The sequence below is a fragment of the Papilio xuthus genome, unplaced genomic scaffold, assembly GCF_000836235.2.
Source record: "Papilio xuthus unplaced genomic scaffold, Pxut_1.1 DF828941.1, whole genome shotgun sequence".
NCBI lineage: Eukaryota > Metazoa > Arthropoda > Insecta > Lepidoptera > Papilionidae > Papilio > Papilio xuthus.
Genome location: NW_013529708.1, coordinates 1,109 through 2,271, shown reverse-complemented (window position 1 = coordinate 2,271; position 1,163 = coordinate 1,109). Strand labels below are relative to the sequence as shown.

The following is a 1,163-nucleotide window of genomic DNA, read 5'->3' as shown; positions in this document are numbered from 1 at the left end:
TTTTTTCATGGACCCCAAGACTTGGACAATTTAGGGAACTATTTTCTCATCAGTTTCTGAAGATGTTTATATAAAATTGGTATATTTATTTCAGGTCTATAGTTCACGTATCCACAGCGTACAGTCACGCTACACACAGTCGAGTGGGGCGAGCTGTTAAGGAACAGTTTTACGATAGTCCTGTACCACCAAATGCCTTCATAGATTTGGCAGAAACTATTGATGAAAATAAATTAGAAAATATGATGCAACAGTAAGTTTTACACTATTGATTACGTTATACTTCAAACTATATGAAGACAAGTCTCATTGCATATACCTTTTTGGGACAAGACACCTCACACAAGATTCCTACTCACTAAAACATCATTGGTGGCAATTCTCAAATGAGAATTTCCTCCAAAGGAACCCACCGGGACTCGACCCAGAAGACCAACAAAGAATAAAGACCGTGTAACTCTGCCGTAAAAGACCGTTATTGCATTATAAAGAATTTTAAAAATTGTCACTAGTTTTTTTATATTAATAGGGAATTAAAAAATAATTTTCTATCTTTTTTAGCAACTTTGACGTCTGTATATAACGTGATGATATTAAATTTTTTTCAGAGTAAAAGCGGATTGGCCAAACGCTTATTCCTTTTCAAAAGCACTCGGCGAAGAGATTGTGCGTTCTGAAGCAGAAAATTTACCTATCTCTATTGTTAGACCGGCAATCGGTAAATGCTGTAATTTTATTATTAATATATTAATAACATATAATATGATATGATAATTATTATTTTTAATAATCGAAAGTGATAAAAAAATACATATAAAATCGACACTAAATTTTTTTCAATGAAATACTATTCTTTTTGGCCACATGTTATTTTTGCTATCCGTATTATAAAATTTCACTTCACTTTATCCTAAAATTTGACCGGCGAAACTGGTTAAATTTTAGTTTTGATCATTGTTTTTTTTTCAGTTATTTCTTCATATCGTGAGCCATTGCCAGGATGGATTGATCCGATGAATTCATTGGGTCCCAGTGGAGTTAGTACACTATTATTGTTATGGCCATAACAACTGATATAAGCTCTTAGTGAATCTTACATTTGGTTACTTCGATAATAATCATTTTGTTGAACTGCATATCACACTAATCGTGAGCTTCTGAGA

General features: G+C 32.6%; 1 protein-coding gene across 1 annotated transcript in view; it reads left to right on the top strand.

Moving 5' to 3' along the window:
• Nucleotides 1–94: 94 nt before the first annotated feature.
• The window catches only part of LOC106127870 (fatty acyl-CoA reductase 1-like), a gene marked incomplete at both ends in the record, with an annotated part of 2,143 nt that continues 1,074 nt past the window's right edge, over nt 95–1,163 (top strand). The window contains 3 exons of the mRNA XM_013326159.1: nt 95–253; nt 609–718; nt 970–1,037. Coding sequence (XP_013181613.1) covers nt 95–253; nt 609–718; nt 970–1,037 — 337 coding nt within the window. The remainder of the gene's footprint in view (nt 254–608; nt 719–969; nt 1,038–1,163) is intronic.